At 40.1% G+C, this 27,961-nt stretch overlaps 1 protein-coding gene across 28 annotated transcripts in view; it reads left to right on the top strand.

The window, feature by feature from the left end:
* Window positions 1-27,961, top strand: part of TBC1D30 (TBC1 domain family member 30) — a 292,159-nt gene that overhangs the window by 66,397 nt on the left and 197,801 nt on the right. For all 28 annotated transcript variants that reach the window (XR_015163840.1, XR_015163841.1, XR_015163842.1 and 25 more), the window contains 6 exons: window positions 4,223-4,348; window positions 5,965-6,150; window positions 11,624-11,792; window positions 13,774-13,942; window positions 18,564-18,669; window positions 26,651-26,763. Coding sequence is in view for 20 of the 28 variants with exons in the window: in XM_086400197.1 (XP_086256323.1) it covers window positions 4,223-4,348; window positions 5,965-6,150; window positions 11,624-11,792; window positions 13,774-13,942; window positions 18,564-18,669; window positions 26,651-26,763 (869 nt within the window). In the remaining 8 variants the exon portion in view is untranslated. The remainder of the gene's footprint in view (window positions 1-4,222; window positions 4,349-5,964; window positions 6,151-11,623; window positions 11,793-13,773; window positions 13,943-18,563; window positions 18,670-26,650; window positions 26,764-27,961) is intronic.

Genomic DNA, 27,961 nt, shown 5'->3' with positions numbered 1-27,961 from the left:
CACCCTCAGGTGAGAGCATCTCAGGAGTATCCAAGCAGAAGTAAGAGGCCAGGGTGGCTGAAGCACAGAGGACAAAGGGGAAAGCAGTGGGGGGTGGGTCGTAGAGGTAATGTGATGACCTTGGGGGAATGGCAGATCCTGTAGGACCTTACAGGCCATAGGAGGACTTTGGCCCAGTGTGAGATGAGAAGCGTTGGAAAGTTTTCAGAAGGGGAATACCATGGTATGACTTATATTTTAAATGGACCATTCTGACCGCTAACTTGAGAAAGTGAGGGACAAGGGCAACAGCAGAGAGAGAGCAGTGAGACAGTGCGCTAAGTCGTGTCCGACTCTTGCAACCCCATGGACTGTAGACTGCCAGGCTCCTCTATCTATGGGATTCTCCAAGCAAGAATACTGGAATGGGTTGCTATTTCCTTCTCCAGGGGATCTTCCCGACCCAGGAATCGAACCCAGGTCTCCAGCATTGCAGGCAGATTCTTTACTGACTTGGGTGGAGGGGGTGTAAGAACAAGAGAGCAGTAGGAAACTTGCAATAATTCAGGCAGGAGTTGATCAGGGTTTTGGTAGTGGAGATGGAGAGAAGGGATAAGATTCTAGATGTATTTTGAAGACTGAGTTGACTTGAATTCCTATTAGATTGAATATAAACTGTAAGAGCAGTGTCATCAAAAACTTCAGGATTGACTTGAGCTTCTGAAAGGGAAGTGTTACTATTTTACCAGAGGGGACGAGCATGTGTGTGTGTGTGTGTGTGTGTGTGTGTGTGTATCTATGTAGTTGGGGGTGACGGTTGGTTAGATGATTGGTTTTGGATATGTTAAGGTTATGATGCCTGTTGGATATCTAAATTGAAGATATCAAGTGTATATTTGCACATACGATTGTGATGCTTAAGAGAGAGGTCTGGCTAGAGATATTAATCAGTCTTAGTCCTGCTAAGTCATGTTCAAAAGTCAAAACTGGACAGTTGATAGTTGTTGACCTGTTGATAGTCAAAATGTCAACTATTTATTTGTAAACCTAGTTTCTCCCCCTTTTAAAAAATCTTTATTGAAGTATAGTTGATTTACAATGTTGTATTAATTTCCACTGTACAGCAGAGTGATTCAGTTATATATTTCTTTTTCATATTCTTTTCCACTATGGTTTATCAGGGAATATTGAGTTGCCTTGTCTAGAATAACGAGTATAGTTCCCTGGGCTACACAGTAGGACCTTGTTGTTTATCCATTCTACTTATAGTAGTTTGCATCTGCTAATCCCAGACTTCTTATCCATCCTTGCCCCTCCCCCATTTGGCAACCACAATTCCCATTTCTTTGTTAAAACTTAATTTTTTTATATATTGGAGTATAATTGATTTATAATGCTGTATTAGCTTCATGTGTACAGCAAAGTGATTCAGTTGTACACATACATATATCCATTCCATTTCAGATTCTCTTTCCATATAGGTCACCACAGAATATTGAGTAGAGTTCCCTGTGCTGTACAGTTGGTCCTTGTTGATTATCTGTTTTATATACAGTACTGTGTATATGTTAATCCCTCACATTTCCCCCTTGGTATCCATAAGTTTGTTTTCAAAGTCTGTGAAGCTGTTTTGTAAATAAGCTTGTTCGTATTATAAGCTAATCTTAATACTCTTAGAATTTGAACATTGAAGGTTCCTCAAAGTGCATATGAAAAATGGCATTATGAAGCAACTTTTCTGGATAAGGTAATGAAAGGAGTAATGGTATCCAGTGATTCCTTTAAAAGAATTATTCTTTATGGGAACCCATCTATCAGTTTTCTTGTGTGTGTTAGAGAGGGATGGTGGAAATGCAGAGGCGAAAACAGGCCCATTCTCCATGGAGCTGCAAAGGGTCAGACACGACTGAGTGTGCACACACACATATGTGTGCACACACACACAAACAAAAACACACTCCACCCGCCTCTCTCTCCATGGATGGCCAAGGAGTTCTTGCCCAAGCATAGAGAGTAATCTGGAGCCCAGTATAACAAGCTCATAAGATACTCTGGAATAGGGAATGGCTACCCACTTCAATAAATAATAGAATGGGAAAGACTAGCGATCTCTTTAATAAAATTAGAGATACCAAGGGAAATTTTCATGCAAAGATGGGTACAATAAAGGACAGAAATGGTATAGATCTAACAGAAGCAGAAGATATTAAGAAGAGGTGGCAAGAATACACAGAACTGTACAGAAAAGATCTTCACAGTCCAGATAATCATGATGGTGTGATCACTCATCTAGAGCCAGACATCCTGGAATACGAAGTCAAGTGGGCCTTAGGAAGCATCACTACAAACAAAGCTAGTGGAGGTGATGGAATTCCAGTTGAGCTATTTCAAATCCTAAAATATGATGCTTGAACGTGCTACATTTACTATCCCAGCAAATCTGGAAAACTCAGCAGAGGCCACAGGACTGGAAAAGGTCAGTTTTCACTCCAATCTCAAAGAAAGGCAATGCCAAAGAATGCTCAAACTACTGCACAATTGCTCTCATCTCACATGCTAGTAAAATAATGCTCAAAGTTCTCCAATCCAGGCTTCAACAGTACGTGAACCGTGAACTTCCAGATGTTCAAGCTGGTTTTAGAAAAGGCAGAGGAACCAGAGATCAAATTGCCAACATCCATTGGATCATCGAAAAAGCAAGAGAATTCCAGAAAAACATCTATTTCTGCTTTATTGACTATGCCAAAGCCTTTGACTGTGTGGATCACAATCAACTGTAGAAAATTCTGAAAAATATGGGAATACCAGACCACCTGACCTGCCTTTTGAGAAATTGGTATGCAGGTCAGGAAGCAACAGTTCAAACTGGACATGGAACAATGGACTGGTTCCAATGGGGAAAGGAGTGTGTCAAGGTTGTATATTGTCACCCTGCTTATTTAACTTATATGCAGAGTACATCATGAGAAACACTGGGCTGGATGAAGCACAAGCTGGAATCAAGACTGCCAGGAGAAATATCAATAACCTCAGATATGCAGATGACACCACCCTTATGGCAGAAAGCAAAGAAGAACTAAAGAGCCTCTTGATGAAAGTGAAAGAGGAGAGTGAAAAAGTTGGCTTAAAATTCAACATTCAGAAAACTAAGATCATGGCATCTGGTTCCATCACTTCATGGCAAATAGATGGGGAAACAGTGGAAACAGTGACAGACTTTTCTGGGCTCCAAAATCACTGCAGATGGTGATTGCAGCCATGAAATTAAAAGATGCTTGCTCCTTGGGAGAAAAGTTATGACCAACCTAGACAGCGTATTAAAAAGCAGAGACATTACTTTGTCAACAAAGGTCTGTCTAGTCAAAGCTATGGTTTTTCCAGTAATCATGTATGGATGTGAGAGTTGGGCTATAAAGAAAGCTGAGTGCCGAAGAATTGATGCTTTTGACCTATGGTGTTGGAGCACATTCTTGAGAGTCCCTTGGACTGCAAGGAGATCCAGTCAGTTCATTCTGAAGGAAATCAGTCCTGAATATTCACTGGAAGGACTGATGCTGAAGCTCCAATACTTTGGTCACCTGATGTGAAGAACTGACTCATTTGAAAAGACCCTGATGCTGGGAAAGATTGAAGGTGGGAGGAGAGGGGTATGGCAGGGGATGAGATGGTTGGATGGCATCACCGACTCAATGGACATGAGTTTGAGTGAGTCCATCACCAGGTGATGATGGACAGGGAGGCCTGACATGCTGCAGTCCATGGGGTCGCAAAGAGTTGGACAAGACTGAGTGACTGAACTGGACTGAACCCACTCCAGTAATCTTGCCTGGAAAATCCTACAGACAGAGGAGGCTTGCGGGCTACAGATTATGGGGTTTCAAGAAAGTCAAGCGTTACTGAGAAACTACACAACAACAGCAAAGATAATCTAGCTATTCTACTGAACTGAAATAAAATTTGATATATTTTTGTTTTCTTAACAATATCCTTAATGGCTGGATTGTTACTTGGTACATAGTAGGAACTCAATAAATATTAATTGAAAGAATAAATAAAAGTCCCTAATTGGTACAGTTTAGTACAGCAGACTTTTCAGTGAGGTTCTTAGTTAACTTTCTACATATAGGCTATATCTCTTCTGGTAACAGTTTTCATTTTCTTGCTGGATGCAGTCAGTATTGCCTAATAAAGAAAGATGAAATTATGTATTTTACTTTAGCATTCTTCTTTATTACTATTTTAGGTTTGGTTGACCCTGGCAGATCATTATTTGCACAGTATAGCCATTGACTGGGACAAAACCATGCGTTTCACTTTCAATGAGAGGAGTAATCCTGATGATGACTCGATGGGAATTCAGATAGTTAAGGTAATACCTCTGAGTTTGATTTATTGTCTTAACTTGGAAGATTTTTAAGAACCAGATGCGTCCTGGACAGACGATCAAGCCATGGTTTGAATGTGTATATTTCCTGCTTCCTAATTTCATTAGTTTAACAACTTTTTAAAATGGGGAATTTGTTGATGCCTTGTCTTTGTGCATCTGCATGTTGCTAGTAAGAAGAAAATGTATCCATTCATATTCGACTTATTTTGCTTGCATGATAGGAAATTGAAGTTCCTTTTTTGTTTAGCATGCGTCAGTGCTTTTAACTGGATTTTTACATCAAAGTCACTGAGAAATTTAGTTAAGCCTATTTCATATTAGAATAATTGGGCAGTTATTAGGATTTTGATAATTTCTTAGCTGTCATTTTATGAAGATAGTTAGATTGACTGATGGGTTTACTTTACACCAGATGGTTGAATGTTCAGGCCAGCTGTGGAGGCAGCCGAGGTTCACCTACCTGGATTATTACTGCTGATTAGAGCCTGGCACCAAAAGCCAAGGATGCTGATTTGATTTAATCCCATTATTCTCCTCTTACATAAGCCTCTAGGGCATGCTTTTTATTTTATATGAGTACATTATGTGTGATGCCTAGCTGAGGTTTTAAAAGGAAAGTTGTTTCATGTAAAGTTTGGTCACCAGAAGTTGGCTAATGTTTTGGCAGATTTGAAAATATTTTTTTTCAGGAGCAAGTACTAACTAAAAAGAGCTATATTTTCATCTTATTTGGTGTATTTCAGACAAGTTTCAAAAAAAAATGAAATTTTATACTGTAATATGCTTGAAAAGCCTCTGTATTATGCACATTTGAGCTGTTTGTTTGGAATTTCAGTATGTGTTCCCTAGAGATGAAGTATTCCATATTTGAAATACTTTCTTTCAAGTGGTGAGTTAAGGCAATGCATGTTTTATAAGAATCATGTTCTTAGAATCTTTTTTGCTCGTTGAAATGAATATCACTAAAATGAATATGTCCTGAAAATCATAGTCTCTGCTTGATAATTATAGGTATTGCCTTCATTATATATTAAAGCACAGCAAATATTTCTGTCCTTTTATACATATTTATCAAACAACTTGGACAGAATGATTTTTCTGTGTCTTTTTGGTACTGGTTGCATTTTGCTCCTGAATACTATTTGGAGTTTTGATAACTAAATATTTATATATATATATATATATATATGTATATGTATCTTTTTTTGATAGAAAGAAATAATGTTAGCATCTATCATACATGTGTTGAAATGACTTGTTTTATTTGAGATGTATCATTAAAATAAACTGTCAATTTATTTGAAAGCCTAATGTTATATTTGTTAATTCTGAGGGCCCTTTTGTGTTAACTCTGGAAATACTTTTGGTAGAAAATTTGCCTGACTGAAATTCCCCTTGCAATGCCTCAGCATATTAGAAAACTAAAAGACACAAGCTTTGGTCTATGTATATAAGTTGCTTATATATTTTAAAAACTAAAATCCATTTTGATAGTCTGACTTAATGCTGAGACAAAGAAAAAAACAAAAGTTTTTTTTTTCTTTTAGAGAGAGCATAAGGAGTTATTTTAAAAAGTGTTGTTTCCCCTCTCATTTTAGGATCTTCACCGTACAGGCTGCAGTTCGTACTGTGGCCAGGAGGCCGAGCAGGACAGGGTCGTGTTGAAGCGCGTCCTTCTGGCTTATGCCCGATGGAACAAGAATGTCGGGTACTGCCAAGGCTTTAACATCCTGGCTGCACTGATTCTGGAGGTGGTGGAAGGCAACGAAGGCGATGCTCTGAAAGTGAGTGTCAGACTCTGAAGAAGGCAACTGAAATTCTTCAGAGAGTGAAATACTAGAACTGTGGTTTCTCTTCCCTGATGCCCCACCTCCTTCCAAAGTATATACTGTATCTTTCTAATTATCCATGATTTCCCCAGGTTAAAGCTCACAGGACAAACTTCTGTAGCTGCCAAATTTGAGGAGAATGATTATGTTTTTAGCTCCCTTATGAGAAATATAAGGACATATATATGAGTGTGTGTGTGTGTTAGTTGTTTAGATGTGTTTGACTCTCTGCAACCCCAAAGGCTGTGGCCCACCAGGCCCCTCTGTCCATGGGATTCTCCAGGCAAGAATACTGGAGTAGGTTGCCATTTCCGTCTCCAGGACACACATATATATATATGGCTTTTTGAGGATGAGGGTGGGGGAACAGATCTTTCTTTCTCTCTCTCTCTCTGGTGTGCAGCATGTGGGATCTTACTTCCCCAACCAGGTATTGAATCCATGTTCCCTGGGTTGGGAGCTTGCAGTCTTACACTGGATCACCAGAGAAATCCCTGAGGCATCATATTTTTAAACCAAGTTCAGTACTACTTATATTGATTACCCAGTGCTGCATAGCAAATCAGTTGCTTCAAACAGCAAATGTGTATGATATTTCTTTGAGTCAGGAATCTGGGCACAGCTTAGCTGGCTCGGGGTCACATTATCGTGGTATTCAAACTCTCAGCTAGGGCTTTAGTTTCATCCGAAGGCTCAATTGAGTGGGAAGAGCACTGGCCTCCAAGTTCATTCATGTGATCCTTGGTAAGATTTCATTCCCCACAGATGGCTGGACTGAGGGCCTCAGTCTTTTGCTGGATGTTGTCCTCTGCTTTGTGGGCCTTTCCGTTGTGCAGCATGGTGGCTGGCATTCCTTAGAGCGAGCAAGAGAGTGAAAGAGAACGAGCAAGTCAGAGGAGACTATGTTACTGATCTGCAGCCTAGTATTAGAAGTGACATTCCATCACTTTTGCCCTGTTTTATGTTTTAATTTATTTTTAATTGGAGAATAATTGCTTTACAGTGTTGTGTTGGTTTCTGCCATACATTAATCAGCATAAGCATACACATGTCCCCTTCTTCTTGCATCTCCTTCCCACCTCCCACCCCATCCCACCCCTCTAGGTTGTCACAGAGCACCAGGTTGCGCTCCCTGTGTCACACAGAAACTTCTGCCATGTTTTATTTATTAAAAGTCAGTCACTAGGTCCAGCTCCTATTTAAGGGTAAGGGCTTATACAAGAGTGTGACTATCAGCAGGTGTAGATTCTGGGGGGTCATGCTTTAAATTGCCTTATTTGTTATACTTAATTCTGGTTGGTTCTTCTTCTTTTTTTTTTTTTTTTTTGATGTTGACCATTTTTAAAGTTTTTACTGAATTTGTTACAGTATTGCTTCTGTTTTATGTTTTGTGTTTTTTTGGCCCCAAGGCATATGGGATCTTAGCTCCCCAACTAGGCATTGAGCCTGAACCTCTTGCATTGGAAGGTGAAGTCTTAACCACTGGACAACCAGGGAAGTCCCTGGTTGGATCTTCTTAACAGGTTGCTTTCATATCTGGGGTGAGGTATGAAGGAAATAGGCTGCAAGTGAATGTCTGCTGAAAGGTGCTTGTGTGGAGAAAGGCTATGAAAGTGAATGATATGTCTTATCTTTTAATCTTTGATGTCTAGGGCCTTTTTTTAGTTAAAAAAAATTTCTGGAAACATTTTGAGATGGGATACTAGTAAGTTAAATTTGTAGGTCTGAATATGACTCAGTGAGTCACCACAAAAAGTCTTTATGAGAAATGAAGGATTTCAGGTGTCGAGGATGGCCACTGCCTTATTTGCTTGGGGTAATATATGGTTGCTAATTCGTATTTGGACCCTGAAACTGTTGTTGATTGCGGTGCTGTGTGATGGATGAGATAAATACTTAGTTTTTGTATTCAAGGTCCCACTCCTCCCAATTCTGTTTAATTATAGTGCATACCTTAGTGAGAGTCTCAGTAACTCACTTAATGTCATATGGAAAAATGAACACATTTTTCTCTTGGTTGTATACACATTGTGTTGAAATTAATTATAAATCCATCCTGACATGATCTCAATCTGTATTCAGCCACTCAGACTTTCCATTCATGTATTTAAGGAAGCAGCTTTGAAGCTACTTGTGTATCACATAGTTAGGGGTGGAAGAGGGGGAGGCAGTGGCAAATCAAATACATGAGTTTAGAACATTTTTTATTAAAAGCAATTTTGTTTACTCATTCTGTATGCTTTACTCCGTTTTTTCCCCAGGTGTAATTTGCACGACTATGGAATGAGAGCTGTTTAGTTGAAAAGCTGAAATGAACAATTCCGATTAGAGAGTAGGGTGGAGAGGTTTGGGATATGGGATGTACATGCCAATCAAATCATGAATCTCAGTGACGCTTGAGAAGCTAAAAATTCACATAAAAAGATGAATTAGACAAAGCTGAGGAACTGAATATTTATATTTCTGCTTCTAAGAAAATGAACTCTGTGGAATGAAATGACATCATGATCATTTGGGAATCTTGTGGTTAGACATTCAGTATGCAGAGGAAGGTTGGGTTCCTGAAGACAGTTCTTATGCTAAGGGAAATATTGGATGTCAGTGTTTTTCCAGGGGCTATTTTGGCCTCGGTAAGTTTTAGTTAATAGGGAAATAAATAGTTTATCAGAGTAGGTAAACCATTTTCCCTGATTTTTTGCATTTATTGTTTTTTCTTAGTAACTTAGGTTTTTAAAATAGTAAAAAACAGAGTTTTGAAAATAGTTAAAAACAAAGATTTAACTGTTTGTTAAAAATTTGAAGCTTCCCCATTATGTTTTTAATACTTCATTTTAAGGAGCAGTTTCAGGTTGAAGTCAAAATTTAGAGGAAGAAACAGAGATTTTCCATATACCCCCTGCCAATGCAGGAGACATAAGAGATACTGGTTGGATCCCTGGGTCAGGAAGATCCCCTGGAGTAGGAAATGGCTACCTACTCCAGTATTCTTGCCTGGAAAATTCCATGGACAGAGGAGCCTGGCAGGCTCCCAGTCCATGGGGTTACAAAGAGCTGGACATGACCAAGCAACTGAGCTTGCACGCACACTTTTGTAATAAGTGTATAGTGGTATCTCATTGCTTTAATTTGAATTTCTCTGATGACTGTGATATGAAGCATCTTTCATAGCTTATTTGCCATCTGCATATCTTCTTTGGTAAGGTATCTGTCAAGGTCTTTGGTCCATTTTTTAATTGGATTGCTTGTTTTCTTATAATTGTTGAGTGTTAAGAGTTCTTTGTATATTTTGGGTGACAGTCCTTTGTCAGATGTGTCTTTTCAAATATTTTCTCCCAATCTCTGGCTTGTCTTCCAATCTTCTTGACAGTGTCTTTCACAGAACAGAAGTTTTAAATTTTAATAAACTCTAGCCTACCAAGTATTTCTTTCATGGATTGTGCCTTTGGTATTTTATATAAAAAGTCATTCCCATATCCAAGGTCATCTAGGCTATATTTATCTCCTATGAGTTTTATAGTATTGTGTTTTACATTTAGGTCCATGATCCGTTTTGAGTTACATTTTGTGGAGAGTGTAGGGTTGTTCCAGCACCACTTGTTGACGAGACTATCTTTGTTCCACTGCCATTATTTATCCTATTTTTTTTTTAATCTAATGTTTGTTCTTTGAAATACAGGAGTGGTTGGAGCAACATAACTGGCTCTTATGTCTTATGTTCGACTTTGAGATGCCTCTGGACAGAGAATTTCATTGGGTCAGATGAATTACTGTGATAATTGGAATTTTTTTTTTCTAGTTTTCATATAATTTTGAGGGATTGTAATCTTTTCATAAAACCTTATAAATTCATTTATATAATTCATAAAAATCTTTCTTGGTATTATGTAACTTACTCTAGATGAAAAGTGCAATAATAGACTGTTACCTTTAAATTTTGTCTTTGTGATCCCATCAGTTCCTCTTCTTCTTACCTGTAGAGTGTGAGGTCCCTGACAGAGGCCTCTGCTCTGCTAAAAATCTGTCCTCCCCCTGAACTGGCCTGGCTCCTCAAGGACTTCCTCCCTCCACACAAGCTGAATATATTGCTTTTATTGCTAAGCTCTTATTTCTAGCGTGATGATACATATACCTGGTAAATTCTGTCTGTGTGTAAGAAAGCTAAAGTGATTCCCTGGACGGGTCACTCCTGTAATATAGGCTTCAGGGAGGCCTTTTTGAGAGGATATTCCCACCCTTGTTGACTTAGTCAAAACTATGACCCTGAAAGTAGAAGTTACAAGTCAAGGATGAGAGAAAAATGGGCCCTTGGCAGATCTGGGAGATAATTTTTTTTAAATAGTATTTTGTGAAAAAATATGAGACAGCTACTTCTCCACCACTGTATAGGGCCAGCTATGATTTTGCTCTTAATTTTGCTTTTCCTGTATTCTGGGAAATGTGTAAGTCATCTAGGGATGAGGGCATTAACAGGGCATTCAAGCTGACAGGCAAAGGACCAGAGATTGACATATAGAACTCGGGTGTATTTTTCTGGGTCTTTCCAGTGGTTCTTGACATCTTAGAAAAGATAACCACGAATAGAAAAGTTAGGATGAAAACAGTAATTTGAAGAATATGAGGCAGTCTCATCTGATTTTAAAAGCTCCATATGCTCAAAACAAAAATGTACCATTTGTTGCATTGTCCCAGGAGAGAAAGTGGACAAAAAGCTGACATTGGTTGTTCAAAAACTCAGGTTGATGGTCAGTGAATCTTGCGATCGACTGCTGTCGGGATATTCCATCATGGGCCAGCTGTGAGTTTTCAGATTAAGGTTGTAAAATTGCATTGATATCAAGGAGTTGACCTTGAGATTTCTGCTGGATGCTGAGAAAGCTTGAGCTCCATGGCTTGTCAGGGAGGCTGAGGATTATATCATCACAGCTACTTCCAGGATGAACTCAGGTCTAGTGGCCCAGCTAAAAATTTTAGACAGCAGCAGATTCGAGGTCAGAGTGAGTTAAACCAGTGGTCCCCAGCCTTTTTGGCAGCGGGGACTGGTTTCATGAAAGACAGTTTTTCCATGGATGAGGCTTGGGCAGAGGAGATGGTTCAGGCCATAACATGAACAATGGGGAGTGGCAGATGAAGCTTCACTCGCTCTCCCACTGCTCACCTTGTGTTGGCCAGATTCCTAACTGGCCAAGGGCTGGTGCCAGCCCATGGCCCTGGGGTTGGGGACCCCTGACTTAGACATTTATGCCACTTGCTCCTTACCTTGAAGTGGAGAGGAGCCTTGAAAATCCAGAACATTTGGTGCTGACACATGTAAAGAATGGTGTGCTTTGGCTAACTGTCTTTTGCCAATTTGAATATGTTCTATGTAGGACGTGTTAGTATAGCAAGCAGTTTTTGTGAAGCAATCTTATTCTATATCTTTTTTCTTCAGATTATGATTTACCTTATTGACAAGGTACTTCCTGAAAGCTATTTTGTCAACAATCTCCGGGCACTGTCCGTGGATATGGCCGTCTTCCGAGATCTCTTGAGACTGAATCTCCCTGAATTATCTCAGCACCTGGATACTCTTCAGAAAACTGCAAACAAGGAGAGTGGAGGTAGTGATGATTCGATGCTATTTTACCTTTGAAAGTAGTTTCCTTTTCTGATACCACTGTATCTGTGAGCCTAAACCTTGAATAGTGAAACATGGTTTCAGATATTTCACTTGGTCGGAGCTTGGTGCAGTGAAATAGATTTCTAGAGAACAAAAACAGAACTAAAAACAAAACCCAAATGGAGGGCCAGATGTTGACTCTCTAACTGGTTATGGTTAAGAAGTCAGTCAGGAACCCAGTACCTCACCAGTACCAGCTCACCAACTATATATTGTAGTCTAGGTAAAGAATGGTATCCGTGCCTTGTTATCAGTTAATCTGCTCTAAGTTGGCATCAAAACTATAGGAGTTCTTTAAAATTAAACTACAGGTACAGCTTGGGCAAGCCTGTGGTTTTGCTTCAACCACTGAGGTTATGGAGAGTAGAATATGTATTTTCATGAGGTTGTAGGAGATAAAAGCAGTCCTTTGGGCTGAGATGTTTAATGCTCCTTTTATTCACTCATGTGAAGTGAAGGATATTTAGACTTACTTGAGATAAATGGACCAGTTCTTACTGGAGAAGGGCTCTCTTGGCCTTCAGGTAGAATCTGAGCCCTGAAGGAAGGGACTGGGTTGATTAAGGTGGCAATGGAGATGGCTCTGCAAGTAGCTGAGTCTCTGCCATCTAGTTGGCATCACCAGCTTCCCAAGTACCCGAGCTTCTAGCTGTCATCATACCCACTTCTTGCACTTCTCCAGATACCAAAAATACAATGTTTGCTATGTTTTCTTTAAATGGCTGTCAGTTCCTGACCCATGCATTTAAATCTGGGAAAATCTGAAAGGGTTTTGAGGACCTCATCTATGATTAAAATACACTGGAAATTATAGTGACACCCAGGTGTCTCTAAGCATTTTCTTCCAAGTAGTTGGAGTAATCTTATTTAATTTGGCTGTGCAGTATACTTGTGCACCAGTGAGGATTTCATAAAGCTTCCAGCAAGACCAGATTGGCCTGTTCCAGAGTCAGACACACTTCACTGGGCTCCACATTTGCCCAAATGCCTTGGTGACCTTAGATACTAGCCTGTGAACAAAGATACTCCTTTGTGTGTAGGTAAGAAGGAAGAAAGTGGATACAGGAAGACAGATCTTCTTTTGCTTGTACTTGGGTAAATGTACCTTCTGACTGTAATTTGGAGAAAGGATTAGTCTAGTATCTAAATTTTTATATTTCATTAAAATATATGCTTATGCAATCATAATGAGAAGTGGGAGAGGACTCTATTGTTTTAGTGAATTTGGAAAGTTCAAAGTGAGCTGGATCCCAGATCTTTAAAACTGAATGTAGTTTAGTTAAAAATATTTTAAAATGTCACTTTGCTTAATCTCCAAGTATTTGGGGATTTTCCAGCTTTCTTTCTGTTATTGATTTCTGGTTTAATTACATTGTGGTCTGAGGACTATGGATAAATTAACAAGTAAACAAGTAATTGCTTATGAGCAATTTTATTTTTATCAGCAGCATTTGAATAAAAGTAGGTTTTAGGAGGTTTTGGAAATCAGCTTTTACTTTTGAGTGGTTAAAATCCTTTCTTTTATCCTGTTTTTTATAGGGAGAGCATCCTCCTTGATTTTCAGTGCCCCATAGTAGGTACACTCAAATTAAATTTTAGGTTAAGATTTCTGAAATGTCACAAAGAATTTGTGAAGTTCATAGTATTGCAATTTTTATTAAACACACCTATGTTCTCCCCCTACCCCCACCCAAATAAGGAAAGAACAAGAATTTAGAGAGATTAAAAAAAAAGCAGCCATAACATATTGGGTTGGCCAAAAAAAGTTCTTTTGGTTTTTCCTGTAAGATGTTATGGGAAAACCCAAATGAACTTTTTGGCCAAGCTAATATTTGAGTGGACATGAGAGATTGAAAGCGGGTATTTTCATATCTTGCACACCATCAATTCTGCAGAAATGTAGAGTGTTTTTTTCATTTCAGGTGGATATGAGCCTCCACTGACCAATGTCTTCACGATGCAGTGGTTTCTGACTCTCTTCGCTACGTGTCTCCCTAACCATACAGTTTTAAAGATTTGGGATTCAGTTTTCTTTGAAGGTTCAGAAATCATCCTACGGGTGTCGCTGGCTATCTGGGCAAAGTTGGGAGAGTAAGTAATTTCCCCTTCCTGTTCTGTACTGTGGTGTGAGAGTCTTCCAGCGCTTTTGTTCTCCAGTGTTTATTCATCAATATTTAAATCAATATTCATCAATATTTAAATGTGAGGACAAGAGAAAGTTGTGAATGCTGTGCAATTGCTTTTGCCTTCTGAACTCTCTGTCGGCTCATCAGTGAATGTTGGGGGCAAGTGGAAGCTGTTTTAGAGAAGGGGGCAGGCTGTTTCAGGCCTGGAGTTCTCCTCCTCCTCAGTGCTGGTGTCCTGGCAGGCCCACGCTGTTGGCATCTTTTCTAAACCTGGTTGTGGAGAGGGAGAGGGACTTAGGTGGAAGAGGAACTGAAAGATCTGGAGACAGCTGTGTGGGTTTGTTGGTTAAGACTGCAATTTGGCTTATGTTTGAGTCTTTATAATTATTTTGTTGTTCAGTCGCTCAGTCGTGTCTGACTCTTTGTGACCCCATGGACTGCAGCATGCCAGGCTTCCCTGTCCTTCACTATCTCCTGGAGGTTGCTCAAACTCATGTCCATTGAGTCAGTGATGCCATCCAACCATCTTATCCTCTGCTGCCCGCTTCTTCTCTGGCCCTCAATTTTCCCAGCATCAGTGTCTTTTCCAGTGTGTTGGCTCTTCACATCCAAAAGTATTGGAGCTTCAACTTCAGCATCAATCCTTCCAGTAAATATTTAGGGTTGGTATTTTGTGGAATGTGATAAAATTAAACGAGATACTATGTATAAAGGTATCTAGCATGGTGCCTAGTGCCTAGTCAATAGTAGAACACATGGAACTTCTTTCCTTTCATCGAGTTAATTCCATTTGAAATCTATTACCACCAAACAGATTTCACTTACATTCTTATCTAGTATCAGGGCTGAAAACACTAGGGTATTTTCACCCATCTCTAATGTATTATGACTATTACATTAAACATCTGCCTTTGGGTAATGGGAGAGACATCAGGATGAAATTGTTACAGTTAACTGAACATGCAGAAAAGTTTTTAATGTTTCTTTCCTAGAGCTATTTTTAAATGACTTGAGTGGGTGCCCATAGACAACACGTTAGAGAACTTATAAATCACTTCCAGTGTTTTGTTTCAGAAACCTCTTAAGTAGCCTTTTTATTGATGGGAAGTTGTTTCCTGAGAGACTTGCAGCATTTTTTAATTTTGTAAGAAAAATCCACCAACTAACAATTCAGGGATTTAAAAAAAAAATCATTGTTGTGTGGAAGTGTCTTTAAATATCACGTAGCAATCTCCTCCGCCATTGTTTCACTGCAGATAGCTTTTCAGTGAGGCAAATAAATTCACCTGTGGGGGATTTGTTGTGACATTTACATACCTGTTTACTTTCTTCTGATGTCAGCCTTTTTCTGCAGTCGTGTATTTCCAGCCTACTACTTCACAAACTGAGCATTGGTAGTTTCTCTATTACCAGTATCACACTCTAGCCATCGTGATAGTTGCTGGATAATTAGCTTATAGGATTAAAATACTACAGCACTTGACTGTATGCTGGGTTGATTCTAGTCCCCTTTTTGTTAGTTCTTAATTATGGGGCAGGAGGAAAAGAGGTGGTTCTTATTTTATTCCTATGTACTCTACCCATTATCTATCAGAATTTATTGATATGGTCATCCCAGGGATGTCACACTATTGAAATAATAATAGCTACACTTAATATCCAATATTCACAGAGTGCTTGCAATGGACAGGCATGATTCTAAGCACTGTAGATGTAAAATTAACTCATTTAATCTCACTGTCATCCTAGGAGGTAGGTTCTATTATCATCCCCATTTTACAGATGTCATCACTGAGGCACAAAGAACTTAAGAAAATTGCCCCACGTCACCCAGTTTGTAAGTGGAGAGACCTGATTTTGAGTGTGGGCACCTTGGCTGTATTATCTGTGCTTCTAATAATGTGAATCTACTGATTATAAATGGCTCCTGTTTATGAAGTTCAGGAATCTGTGAGTTAGACTGGTAGAATTTTAAATGTTTCAGAGTTTTTGCTCATTATAATTTTCACATGTTTTGAGCATTAAGTGAAAGGAAAGGCAACTAACACACAACATCAAGGACCTGCAGTCATTATATTAAGAAGACTAAACACATTATCTTACTCACTTCTCCCCACAACCCCATGACATAGGTAGGATTATTCTCCCTGTCTTTTCAGGTGAGAAAATTGCCCCAGGAACGCTGACTAATTAGTTCAAGGTCCCACAGCTAGTGAGTAGAGCTGGGATTTAGCCCTGGATCTTTCTGACTCCCGGGCCTGTCGTCTTCCCCACCACCTATCCATTGGAAAAGTCCTGAACATCCTGCAGATGATCTCTGGGTCATGTGTACCGCAGTGACATCAGGGCTTCATGTGTGCGTATCCATGGGCCCTTCCCATCACCTTGATTCTGCAACGTGAAACTTCCTCCTCTGCTCGTACAAGGGCACTTGTGGAACGTGTAAGCTGTCGACCGTCAGCAAAGTCTCAGCAGCATCTCTTTCACGTGTCCTTTCTTCTCTGACCTAACTGCCTTGGCTCCCTCGCTCATTGCCTCATGCCTGGCACAGCCCTCCATGGCCTTCCATCACACCCTACACTTGCCATGCCGCCTCGGGGGAAACCTTGCCAATGGCACGTCTGTTCCCACACTCTCTGTTAAAGGCCTTTCCGTGACTCTTGTCCTGAGAGGGCTCAGCAGGCAGATTAGGCCTTTGCGATTTGCTCTCTGCACCTCTCTACCTTCAGCTTCCCTAGTGGCTCAGTGGTAAACAGGAGACAAGGGTTCGATCCCTGGGTCGAGGAGATCCCCTGAAGGAGGAAATGGCAACCCACTACAGTATTCTTGCCTGGGAAATCCCATGGACTGAGGAGCCTGGCGTACTGCAGTCAAGGGGGTCACAAAAGAATTGGACACGACTAAGCAGCTAAACCTCCAGTACTCTTGCTTGGAAAATCCCATGGACCAAGGAGCCTGGTAGGCTGCAGTCCATGGGGTCGCTAAGAGTCGGACACGACTGAGCGACTTCACTTTCACCTTTCACTTTCATGCATTGGAGAAGGAAATGGCAATCCACTCCAGTGTTCTTGCCTGGAGAATCCCAGGGACGGAGGAGCCTAGTGGACTGCCGTCTATGGGGCCGCACAGAGTTGGTACACGACTAAAGCGACTTAGCAGCAGCAGCAAGCAACTAAACAACACCATCACCCTCAGCTCTCTCCGGCTACCCCTGGCCATACAGCCACCCCCACTGTGATCTGTGGACCTACATGCATTTCCCCAGGTAGGGCCTTCTGTCTCCTGTATGCACGTGTTTGGGATGCTTTTTCCTCCTTATCAATCTGGAGAATATTTATCAAAACTCACCTTAAACATTACTTCTCTTCCTCACTCTCCACCTGGCCTCCAGGATAAACTTAAGCACTTTTCAGTTTATGCCCACAAGCTGCTCTAAATTTTTGCATCGGCACTTCAACAGTTTATTTCATTTATTTACCTACATGATTGTGGCATTGTGATTTGAACAGAACTCTAGAGCCTGAAGTTTTCCCAGGATCATATTTTTTTTTGACTGGCTTTATGGAGATCCCCCAACCTTAGCATATGTCAAAGAGTATGTCTTATGATTGGTAAGGCAAATAGTTTTTCTGCTATGCCAAGAATGACATAATAGATAAATATCCAGGTCTCTGCTTTGGGTAATTCCTTTTTCTTCTCTCTCTAGAAGAAGAATTAAAGTTTTACCTGTCTCACAGGATGGCAGGTGACAGTCTTTATTTACCTGTTGAAGCAAATGCAAGAAACAAGGTGTAACTGCTATGTTTAAAATGGATAACCAACGAGGACCTACTATACAGCACATAAACTCAGCTCAATGTTGTGTGGCAGCCTGGGTGGGAGGAGAGTTTGAGGGGGAATGGGTACATACATACATACATACATACATACATACATACGTGGCTGGGTCTCTTCAGTGTTCACCTGAAACTATCACAGCATTGTTAATCAGCTGTACCCCAATACAAAATAAGAAAAAAAATATAACAGGGTGTCATCGCCAGCTAGCAGCAGTGTCCTGAGAAGATTGGAAAGACTGTGAAAATATCCTGAGGACTGATGAAATGTGCAGATAAAGTTCTTGTGTGTTTCATCTTTCATTTCTACCGTGGTTTGGTTTCAGTCTGTCAATGGTACTGCTGTTTGCAAATTGAGAGCAACAGATTCCCTCCAGGGGATAATTGTTCTTGGGTACCCAATTTCTTAGTTATTATTTCTGATCAGTGATGGGTGTTCAGATGTGTAGAAGGTGTCATGTGGGAGCAATAAAAATGCCACAGGTGGAGCTGTGAGTCAGGAGAGTGGTATAGCAAAGAGAGGAACTCACCCTGGAATAAGGACCACTGTGTTGACCTTCCAGTTTTTAAAATCTTTTCTCTGCCTACCACAGGCTGTACTGTGAGTGTAATCATAGGATTTTGACTTCCATTGATTGCTAACTTGGTTGATTTGATGGCAAGGGAAAACATGTCTTATTGTGCCTGCAGCGTGTGCCTAATAGCAGGGGTCTCCTAAACAATTCCTTTTTCTGTCCTTTCTTTATCTAGGCAGATAGAATGTTGTGAGACAGCAGATGAATTCTATAGCACCATGGGGCGCCTTACCCAGGAGATGCTAGAGAATGATCTTCTGGAAAGCCATGAACTCATGCAGGTGAGTGGGCAATGCCTGCCCCGCTTGGCTCAGGGGACCCCAATACCTTGAGAACAAGCAGAGGAAGGAAGAAACGAATAATGAATATTTATTATGACTTTCATTAAACAATGTTATATTTCAATTATGGCTCAAATAAAGCTGGAAAGTTTTTTAAAAAACCAAAAAATGCAATACAAAAACAAACAAACGAAAAACCCCATCAGAGCACCAGCCCCCGTCACCAACAAATCCCCAGGCACTTTTTCTGGATCTGATTCTTAGCCTTAACGGGAGACTGGTGGGGAGAAATAATTATTTCTGGGAAGGAATTACTGAGGATCAAAAGAAGATTATTCTACTTCTCATTTTGGTTTATTTGTTTTGTCCACATTTGCAACTCATGTTTTTACATAGGAATCATAAATTTCAAAATTGCCAACTTGAAGGGTTTTGTTACTTTCTGGCATGTTACTGTATCTCAACATCATACTGGGCAAGTCATTAAAAATGGCAGTGAGTGTAGAAGAGATAGCAGATTTGTTAGCTCTGTGTCTTCCATTAGGCTCTATAACATGATTTTTTTCTCATTCTTCTCCTGGGCTTCTGATGACACTTTCTCTTCCAGGTTCTTCCTTCATCCTGCAAACTAACCAGCAGTGGTTCTTGTCCAAAGTGGTTGTTGGGCCTTGGTTCCTTCTTTCTCTGTCGTGCCTCTCTCTCTCTTTTTTAAAATTTCAACTTTAATGTTGGGTTCCATGCCTGAGGTCATTTTGGTGGCTGGGGCCCAGTCAACGGGTTAGAAAACAAAGACCCAGGCCCTCATTTAGGACTTGAGAAGAGGTTTTATTTCTCTTCTCATCTCCTGGCACCTCCACCTACTTCTCGGAACCCCTCACTTTTAGCGGAAAGCTGCCCAAGTTGTTGAGAATACTGACCACCTGGTAGAATTTCCCTGAGCATTTCTATTTTTTATTTCACCTTTTCTTTGCATTCTCGTCTCTCCTTTCTTCCTTCCTGTCTGACTTAGAGCAGGAAGTACGCTATCTGCACCTGACCTCTGTGCTCTGATTCCAGCTCCTGTCACACCTCCCGAGCCATTGCTTCCTTGCTTCTTTTCTCTTGTAGAGGGAAGTGTCTTTTATTAAACATTATTCTCATATTCTACCTATGAGATCCTTTTCAGAGGTCCCCAATCTTTTTGGCACCAGGGACAGATTTTGTAGAAGACAAGTTTTCCACAGACCAGGGTCAGGGGAGTGGTTTCAGGATGATTCAAGATTCAAGCATGTTATTAATTATGCACTTTATTTCTAATCTAATGCTGCCAGTGATCTGACAGGAAGTACTCTCTGTGGCCTGGGGGCTGGGGACCTGTGCTTGACATCCTGCAGAACTGCCTGATTCACGTGCCCTGGGCAGGACTCAGATCTCATCCCTTTTTCCTCACTCGTGAAAGTTCAGTGACTACTTATTACCTACAACACAGAGCGTGGGTTTCTCAGCTCATCAGCCAGTGCTCTTGACTGTCTGGCATTTACCTGTCTTTTCAGCCATAGTTCCTGTTGTTCCCTTTTGTACCCTTGATCCAAGTCTAGGTAAGTCACACTGTCTTCCATGTTCCTGGAGCTCCTGGGGGATATGCCTGCTCCACACCTTTGCTCCCTCTGTTCCGTCTCCCTCAGTCGCTTCACGTGTTTCCCTGTTCAGTCTCTTCACGTGTTTCAGGCCTGCCTCCCTGTGAAAGTGCCAGTTCATGTGCCATCTCCTTCATGAAACTGTCATCAGTCAGTTCAGTCCAGTCGCTCAGCTGTGTCCAACTCTTTGTGACCCCATGGACTGTAGCACACCAGGCCTCCCTGCCCGTCACTAACTCCCGGAGTTTACTCAAACTTATGTCCATTGAGTCGGTGATGCCATCCAACCATCTCATCCTCTGTCATTCCCTTCTCCTCCCGCCATCAATCTTCCCCAGCATCAGGGTCTTTTCAAGTGAGTCAGTTCTTCGCATCAGGTGGTCAAAGTATTGGAGTTTCAACTTCAGCATCAGTCCAGTCTCTGATAGGCTCAACTAAAAGCATCTCCTTCTTTGATTCACCACATTTTCCTTGTACCACTCTTGTGAGCCTTCATCACATTCTACCTTGATTTGAGGCTGGATTTTATTTCCTCAGAGATATTATGAATTCCTGGAGGACAGGGACTCTTTTCTCATAATATGTAGCACTTGACCTTCTCCTAGAAAGAAACAAGAAAGAAAGTGAAGTCACTCAGTTGTGTCTGACACTTTGCGACCCCATGGACTGTAGCCTGCCAGGGTCCTTCGTCGGTGGGATTTTCCAGGCAAGAATACTGGAGTGGGTTGTCATTTCCTTCTCCAGGGGATCTTCCCAACCCAGGGATCGAACCCAGGTCTTCTGCACTGCAGGTAGACTCTTTACCATCTGAGCCACCAGGGAGATACTGCCTTCTCCTGCCGCTGCTGCTGCTGCTAAGTCGCTTCAGTCATATCTGACTCTGTGCAATCCCATAGACGGCAGCCTACCAGGCTCCCCCGTCCCTGAGATTCTCCAGGCAAGAACACTGGAGTGGGTTGCCATTTCCTTCTCCAATACATGAAAGTGAAAAGTGAAAGTCAAGTCGCTCAGTCATGTCCGACTCTTTGTGATCCCATGGACTGCAGCCTACCAGGCTCCTCCGTCCATGGGATTTTCCAGGCAAGAGTACTGGAGTGGGGTGCCATCGCCTTCTCCGCCATAATGCCTAACGTAGTGCTAAGAATCCCCCTGGCTGCTCCATGGATACACAGAAGTATAAAACATTAGAATTTGAGGCAGTGTTTTTCAAACTTGACTGTGTATAAGCAACATGTCAGGAGTGTATTAAAAGGCAGATATTTGGCCCATGGGTCGTGGTTATGCAAGTGGTTTGAACTAACACTTATAGAAACACTGGTTTGAAAGACTCTTAAAGGTCCAGTAACCTAATTCTGTCACTTAACAGAGAAGAAACTAAGACATGGAGAGTGAGCATCTTGCCATATTCTTGGGTTGTCTAGTGGCAAGCCCAGAACTGGTGGGATCCAAGCTCAACACGTGGCCTGCTGCTGCTCCTCGCCACCCAACACAGGGTTTCTACCTTATTCAAAACATGTCTTTCTAAGATCGGAAATCCCTTTTAGAAGAATGGCAACATTTTATTTCACCTGAAGTTTAAACATTGTAAATGATAGATACATTGCACTTTGTCTTCTGGGAATTTCCTATCTTAGATACCAGGAGAAAAGAGAGCCCCCTCTTTACTTTGCTTTAAGAGAATCCTAGAAGGAAAAATGTAGACTGTGGCTTGATTGATTAGATTTCATTTTAGCAGCATTTCTCCTGCCGAGGAAAACATCTGGTAAAGATGAACTGAGCCTAATTTTGTACAACTTATGATTTCATGTTTTTTGTAAAACATGTCAGTGATGAAAAAGAGAAATACTATTCCTTTTCAGCAGTACCTAAATATAAATGTCTATTTAAATGCATGTTGGTAGTTTGGGCAGTAAATAGACTTGTTGGTTTTCCTTGACATCGTAGAGTATTAAGGAAAGAAATGCTGAATGTCATTTCAAGCGCTCTCTTTTCTATATTTACTCCTTAAGAAAATTAATTCAGTGGCTATGATCCAATTACGGTAGACCTTAAGTCTGTCAGCAAACTTGAAATGATGAAAAATCCAATCAGATGAAAAATGTGGACCACATACAAGATCTTTATTTTTGAACTGAAGAGATGCAAAGATTTTCCCTGTTTGGTTTTCCTTATTTCTTTCAGTTCTAGGTGCCATGCACCAAATTATCTACTGGGTTTGTTTGTTTGTTTTACCATAAATCTCATCACTCTTTTATATTATTAGCAATGGCCATTTAAATAAGAGATAATGTTAGAAAAAGAGGTTGGGAGAATACTGATGAAATAGTTTATATGGATTTTGCTACGCCTTTTGACAAAGTCTCTCATGGATTCTTTGAGAGAAAAGTTATAGGTTTTTTTTTCTAACTGCTCCAGGACTTTGTTGTGGCATGCAATTTTTTTTTTAGTTGTGGCATGTGAACTCTTAGTTGCAGCATGTGGAATTTCATTCTCCGACCAGGGATAGAACTGGGGCCCCCTGCATTGGGAGCACAGAGTCTTAGGAACTAGATCACCGAGAAAATCTCCCTCTATAGTTTTGTATATAGTTATTATATATAGAGGGCTTTCCTGGTGGCTCAGCAGTAAAGAATCTGCCTGCAATGCAGGAGACCCAGGTTTGATCCCCGGGTCAGAAAGATCCCCTGGAGGAGGGCCTGGCAATCCACTCTAATACTGTTGCCTAGAGAATCCCACGGACAGAGGAGCCTGGCACGCTGTAGTCCATAGTGTCACACAGAGCCAAACATGACTGAAGTGACTAAGCAGCAGCAGCATTATATATAGAAAAGTTAGTTACATGCAATTACTAAACGAGTTTGGAGAAACCTCACCAAAAGTGGTTGTCAATAATTATTTACGGTTACCTGAGGGGAGCTTTCATGTGCCATGAGACTGTTCCCTTTTTCTATCAGTGATGAAATGGAAATCACATGGATGTGAATGCTTGTCCAATAGAAGGATACCATTTGATTATTAGTGCTGTCAAAAATGAAACTGTCTTGGCTTGCAAAATTGTGTGGGCCCATAACTGGAAGTGTTCAAGCAACACCCTTATGATCAAATGTTGGAGATGCTCTAGAGGGCGCTCTTGCATGGGAGGGAGGTTGAACCAAATTATATTTAAATTCCTTTTTAAGATACTATTTGTGTACTATACTTTGGCTCTAAGATAATTAGTAAAAGTCCTTTCTTGAAATCAGTTGTAAATCTCTGATTTGCACAGTTGGGTACCTGGAGCTTCTCAGGTGCCCTGAGAACTGTGGTGGTATGTCATGTACCTTCATGAGATAAATATGTCTGCTGACAAGTGAGACCTTTAAGTAAGTGAGTGAATACATGCGAAATACTACAAGGACATTTCTTTCAGAAACACTGATTTATACTTTAAAGGGTTAACTAAAAGTAAATTATAGAGAAAGGAAGAGCAGGAAAAGAGCATGAATCCCAGTGGAGCCGGTGTTCTTTTTGGTTCAATGGCTTTAGCTGAGCGGCCCTTGAAGGAGCTTGGTAAGACCCCAGACCGTTTACTCTGGGGCAGGATGGGACAGAGTAGGGCCAAAATGTACTCCTCTTTCTTTTCTTACACACTTCCTTCATAAGTCTGGGCCAAGGAGTTTTCTGATAACTTTTAATAAAATTAGCAGAAATAAAAGGTGACTTTTCAGCTAGACATCTCACTGATTGTCTCCAGTGAGACATCTTCCTTCATTTGTAGAGAATTTTGAAATTCCTAACATTAGTAATTTCATTTTTTTTAATAGTGAAATTTATTTTTAATTGAAGGATATTTGCTGCACAATATTGTATTGGTTTCTGCCAGACATCAGCATGAATCAGCCATAGGTATACCTGTATCCCTCCCTCTTGAACCTCCCTCCTAGTAATTCCATCTTTTAAACTTGAATCCCAATGATATGGGTTTGTTTATTGAGATATGATTGACATATAGCATATTAGTTTCAGGTGTACAACATAATGATTCGGTATTTGTATATATTGTGAAATGATCACAAAAGTCCAGTCAACATCCATCACTGTGCATAATTAAGACTTTTAAAAAATATTTATTTATTTATTTTGCTGCACCAGATCTTAGTTGCAGTATGTGGTGTCTAGTTCCCTGACCATGGATCAAAGCTCTACTGGCCTTCTATACTGTCAGTAAAGCAGCTTTTAGGGCAGTGAACTGATGGCAGCCTTTGTGGCATCAACGAGAGTGTACTCTGACCATGTTATTAATGAAATCATATGAAGTATTTCAGGCAACAGAATGTATTAAAATAATATGACAAAATGTACACACCCATGACCCAGTTTAAGAAATAAAACATTAACAACACAGGTGAACACCCTCATGTACTCCTCTCAGGTCCTGCTCCTCTCAGAGGTAACCACCATCCTTCACTTTTTCATGATGAGTTTCATGCCTTCACTTCTCAGATGAAGAAAAGCAGGCACAGAGAGGTTGGGAAGCAGCATAATCTCACATTCCGGACTAATGGGAGCCACAGGGCACCTTGTGCTTCTTTCCAGGGGGAAACAGTTCACTGTTAGTACATTTGTGCTGCTTCTCAGCCATTTTGGTACACGGATCTTCCTGGACTTAGGACGGGGTTATATGCAGATAAACTCATCATACACTGAAAATGTATTTAATACACCTAACCTACCAAACATCACAGTTCATCCTAGCCTGCCTTAAACATGAAGCCATTTATGTTTAACCTATACTTAAACACTGCCTTAAATACTCAGGACACTTATGTTAACCTATACTTGGGCAGCATCATCTGACATGAAGTCTGTTTTATAATGGCAAGTTGAATAACCCATATAATTTATTGAATGCTGAACTGCAAGTGAAAAACAGAACAGTTGTCTGGGTCCAGAATGGTTGTAAATATACTGTTTGTTTCCCCTCGTGATCACTTGGCAGATGGGGAGCTTGATTGCCTAGCATCATGAGAGAGTATCTTTGGCACATTGTAAGCCCAGGAAGAGATCCAAATTCAGAATTCAAAGAAGGGTTTCTACTGAATGCATATCGCTTTTGCACCACCATAAAGAGGAAAAATCATTTAAGTTGAACTGTTGTGAGTCAGGGACTGTCTGTGATCAAGTATGCATGAGATAAATTGATTTAGAGAGGACTTTTGTGGTCTTGATACACTTTGTAACTTTGCACAGTAAGCAATGGAGAATCAAAGGAATTGTAGCCAGCATTTCTGTGTTTGGAGTCTTGGGATGTTACACTAAGGTATAAGTGGATAACACGAAGTTTGGAGACAGTCCGATGTGCAGGCTGTTTAGAATCGAGATTTCAGTGGACTGTTCCAGTGGCAACTCTGAGCTGTGGGGTGAGACTGCAGCGCTAGGAAGCCCCTTTTAGAGCCCTCCTTTTTCTACCTGTGCAGAGATGAGAGATTTCCTAAACCTTCTGAATAGAAAAATACTACTTTAAAATATTTTCCTCTAAAAATGTCATCAGGACATTGAATGGCTTCCTAGAAGAAATGAAAGTTCATGTGACTAATATGCATCTTCTGATGAATAAGAGCCCAAAAGATTGAAGAAATGTGTTTGGAGCAATTAAGTTTTTATCAAATTAAGAGAACAAACAAGATGATTTTCTTCTCCCTGGTAGAATGATAGATCATCTTAAAATTCTGGAGGAAGCACAGGTACTTTTCCCATTTTTATTTATAGATTTTTTAACAGCCTATGCTTTACACCCCTGTCACTTCCTTCTTTTTCTTTTTTTTCTTTAAAAATAACAGTTAACAATTTTCGCCTAGAACTCATTCGCAGACATTTGAAAAGGTGGTATCTTTGGAGGAAGCTTGCAGGTGATCATGAGATTGTCCCCCAGATTTAATTTTATCTGGAAGGCTGACATTTGATGTCTATAAAAATCATCAAGGAAAGCTTTGGAAAATGAGCAGTACATATAAAGAAGATTGATGGGTTCTCTGGGAAATAAGTAATAGGGAGCTATGGATTTCTGAATTAACCTATCTATCAAAGGAACAGGGGGATGTCAGACTGTCCTCATTTCTCCCGCTCCACCCCTACCCTGCGTTCACCAGGTGGAGTGCCCAGTCGCAGCTGGATTGATTTGAGGACTCATTATTGTTTTATTTTTTAATTTTTTAAAAATTCTTTTGTCTTTCTCTAAGATAATACTGAAGTGGACTCTCTCCATCCGCTGTGTAAGGAGCAGTCTCTACCTCTTCACACCCAAATCATAGAACTTTCATGTCTTCGCAGGATTGATAAAGTTAAGACCACGATTTCAGACATGGCATTTCGTTCTTGTTTTCCAGACTGTTTATTCTATGGCTCCATTCCCCTTTCCACAATTGGCAGAGTTGAGGGAAAAATACACTTACAACATTACACCGTTCCCTGCCACAGTTAAGCCCACCTCAATTTCTGGGTAAGATCTTTTTTTCTTTTTGCCTTGTTATTTTCATGATGAAAGACTTAATATTTTGCTATTTATATTTATTGAACCTCAGAAATACATTCAAAATAGCTTGGTGCTTAAAATCTGAATATCTCTTTCCCAAAGGCTTTGATTTAAATTCAGGAGGAAGATTTTTGAAAGTGTTACTTTTCGAAGAAGGTTGGGACATAAACTGAAAGGGTATTTAGCAACCCTACAACTTATTTAAAAATATCAAATATTAAAAATTTCAGTAATTTAAAAAGTATAGAATTGGTGCCTGAAGAGACAGATGAGCTAATTTAAAATACTGTGGTGACCAGAAATTGACAAATATATGTACATAGGAATTTAATATATGAAAATGTACATCACAGTGAAATGATATACTATTTAGTAAGTGGTACTGGGCCTATGAGACTCAATCTGGAAAGAAAGAAAATAGGAGTCATACTTTATACCACACATCAGGCTAAATTCCATATAGATGAGAGAGTTAAATGGAAAAAAAATGAAATAATAAAATAAGCAGCAGAAAATATGGAAGGATGTCTTTATATCTTTGTAATTGGGAAGGTGTTAATAACTGACTCAAAATTTTAAAGATAAAGGAAAAAAGCACTTTAAAAATAATTTTCTGCTTGACTACAACCAAAACAGAGCCAAAAAACAAACAAACAAACAAAAAACACCTCCATAAGCAGACAAAAAAATACTTGTGGAAAAATATTTGTAACTGATTTCTCTCATGTATAAGTTTCTTACAAGTCCATAAGAAAATGACCACCCAACTGAAAAATGATGAAAGGAGGGGAATAGGCCGTTTACGTAAAAGGCAGCATCACTTAGAATCAGGGAAATGCAAAGTGAGATTGTGAGATTAAAGTGAGATTTAGATTCTGTTTTTTCACCTATCAGATTGACAAAACTTTAAAAGGTCGGTGTGCTCTCTGTCGATAAGGCTGTAGGGAAACAGACACTCTTACACTTTGCTGATGAGAGGTTAATTACCATAGGATTTCGGGCAGGCAATTTGACAGTATTTCCTCAGATTTTAATGCACATATCCTTTGATCCAGCAATTCTACCTTTCTGATTTATCCCACAAATATATTTGTACACATGCAAAACACAGTGTGTATAAGGTTATTAACTGCAGTGATGTTTGTAATAGTATAATATTGGAAAC

Source organism: Bos grunniens, chromosome 5 (assembly GCF_055505025.1).
Source record: "Bos grunniens cultivar Pamir isolate PY7600 chromosome 5, Bosgru_T2T1.0, whole genome shotgun sequence".
Taxonomy (NCBI): domain Eukaryota; kingdom Metazoa; phylum Chordata; class Mammalia; order Artiodactyla; family Bovidae; genus Bos; species Bos grunniens.
This window is presented reverse-complemented; position numbering and strand designations above follow the sequence as displayed.